This window comes from Gossypium hirsutum, chromosome A08 (assembly GCF_007990345.1).
Source record: "Gossypium hirsutum isolate 1008001.06 chromosome A08, Gossypium_hirsutum_v2.1, whole genome shotgun sequence".
Lineage (NCBI taxonomy): Eukaryota > Viridiplantae > Streptophyta > Magnoliopsida > Malvales > Malvaceae > Gossypium > Gossypium hirsutum.
Window position 1 is genome coordinate 105796972 of NC_053431.1, and position 2107 is coordinate 105799078.

The window sequence follows — 2107 nt, forward strand, 5'->3', positions numbered from 1 at the left end:
GAATCATTCATTAGAAAAAATAAACCAAATAAACATGAGATGAGACCCAACAGTAGAAAATACAAGCATTTAACCAACAAATTAAAAAGCAAAATTGTTAAAAGAAAATGCTCTTTTTTTTTAAAAGCGTTTTTCATAAGCTAGTTTCTTTATTGAAAGTGGCAATTTTCACTAATTTGCCCTATTGTAATTTGTAATACACATATATAAATAATATTTTGTGTCATATTATTAGACTAATAACCAAATGAATCATTAATTTTATAACAAAAAATAATAATTCGAAAATATAAAAATAAAAGATTTTAGTAAATATATTGAAACGGAGCAATAATAACTCAACAACAACTTGTCTCTAATTTTGATTTTGAAAAAAAAAAAAGTTGTAAGATTGGAGTGGGTGAAGCATATCATTAGCTTCCCAGTATTTGTCTTCCAAAACTATGCTTTATATACTATTAGTTTTTTAATCTCATATTTTTAAAACTTAATTTTATTCATTCCTAAAGAAAAAGTTATACATTTTAATTTCATTATCTAAAAAGTTACACGTGAAAGGGAAAACGCCATTATTTTTGTGTGCGGTCCGTTATCAGCTGCCACTGCGTTGCGGTGCGTCACGTGGAAAGTCACGCTCATAAAAGCAATGAATGGTAGGGCAGCTGAACTGAAACCCAAATATTTAATGACTTTTTCTTTTTTCTTGTTTTATTAAAAATAAAATTCCTAAAGATTAAACTAAACAGAAACGCCAAAAAACGGACGTTTGATGGTGAAAGTGAAACACACTGATTCAAAGGGCTCCAAACAACAGCACCCCTATTCAACGTGATTACCCTCACTTTTACACCTCAGCACACCTGTTGTCGGTGCGGCTGACGACACACTTGCTCTTGCTGCCGTCTCGTCGACTGCTCCTCCTTCTGCCGCCGCAGCTCCAACACCTTCCGGTGGGAGTTCGAGTGTTGAGTCAACACAAATGTCGGACTCGCTGCGGGTCTGTATTCGGGCACTAGCCGACCCGATTTATACCGGACCCCACACGCGTTGCACAATGTCTTCGGTCCTAATGGCCCCGTCCGCCACTGTGGGGTCTTCTCCGACGCGCAGTGTGAGCATCGCCTCATCCCTTCTACCGTCGCCGGGGATGCTTGACGTTGGATTTCCCTTTTCGTCTTTGTTTTTCCCGTTAAGGTACCTGCAGCTCCAGAAGTCGTCGTCGTCCAGTTTGTGCCGTTCAATGTTGTTACCGCTCTGGAACGCTTGCTCCGAGCTTTGCTTGAAAACGACGAGTTATCATTTCTAGGGTTAAGGATTCCGGGGAGCGAGTATGAGGGGAAGTCGGTGAAGGAATCTTCAACGAACTGCGACAACCACTCCAGCTCAGCCACGTCATCACTCTGCAAACAAAAACCACAACAATAAATGTATTCGTGCATGCTAGTAAAAATAAATATAAAGTAAGAAAACGAACATGGAATTCGTTATTACGGGAAGGCAAATATCGTGGTTAAAGTCTAAGGAGAAAGAGGGAGTGAGGGCGGCAGAGGAGGAGGAAGCGGCGGAAGCGTCGCTGAAAGGGGTCTCAGAAGGAGGGAACTGATCATGGCTGGTGGCGGCCGAAGCAGAGGGAAAAAACTCATCGTTGGACAAATCCAAAAGATCATCAACATCTAATTGTTCCGAAGTTGAAATCCCATAGATATCCATCTTTTTATACACCCCCCAAAAAGCTGATCTCTCAGCTCTCTTTCCCTCAAAAGAACGAGCCAGAGAAAGGAGAGAGGCAGAGGTGAGTGATATATGGATGGGAAGAGGGGGCAGAGGAACGTGCAAGATGACTACAATTTCCTTTTTTTCTTTTTAAAAAAAATTGGGATCTATAATTTAATATATAAAATAGATAAAAGAGTCATACAGTAAATGGATTAATCCCTCATGCATGCATGTGTTTGTGTATAGTTTATAATATACTATACTATAGTAAATATTAAATTAATCGTGGTAGTAAATAGGAACAAAAACATGGATGTGGTTGTCATTATATTTACATATAAAATATGTAATTATTGTTAGTATGGCACCAATGGTTGTAATGTATTTTTAT

At 38.6% G+C, this 2107-nt stretch overlaps 1 protein-coding gene across 1 annotated transcript; it reads right to left on the bottom strand.

Annotated features, from left to right (window-relative positions):
* Window positions 1-504: 504 nt before the first annotated feature.
* Window positions 505-1860, bottom strand: LOC107935862 (GATA transcription factor 4). Its single transcript, XM_016868490.2, has 2 exons — window positions 1492-1860; window positions 505-1400 (listed from the first exon to the last, which is right to left on the bottom strand). Exons 1-2 carry the CDS (start codon window positions 1708-1710, stop codon window positions 852-854), a joined length of 768 nt encoding a protein of 255 aa, XP_016723979.1. The 5' UTR covers window positions 1711-1860; the 3' UTR covers window positions 505-851.
* Between the last annotated feature and the right edge of the window lie 247 nt (window positions 1861-2107).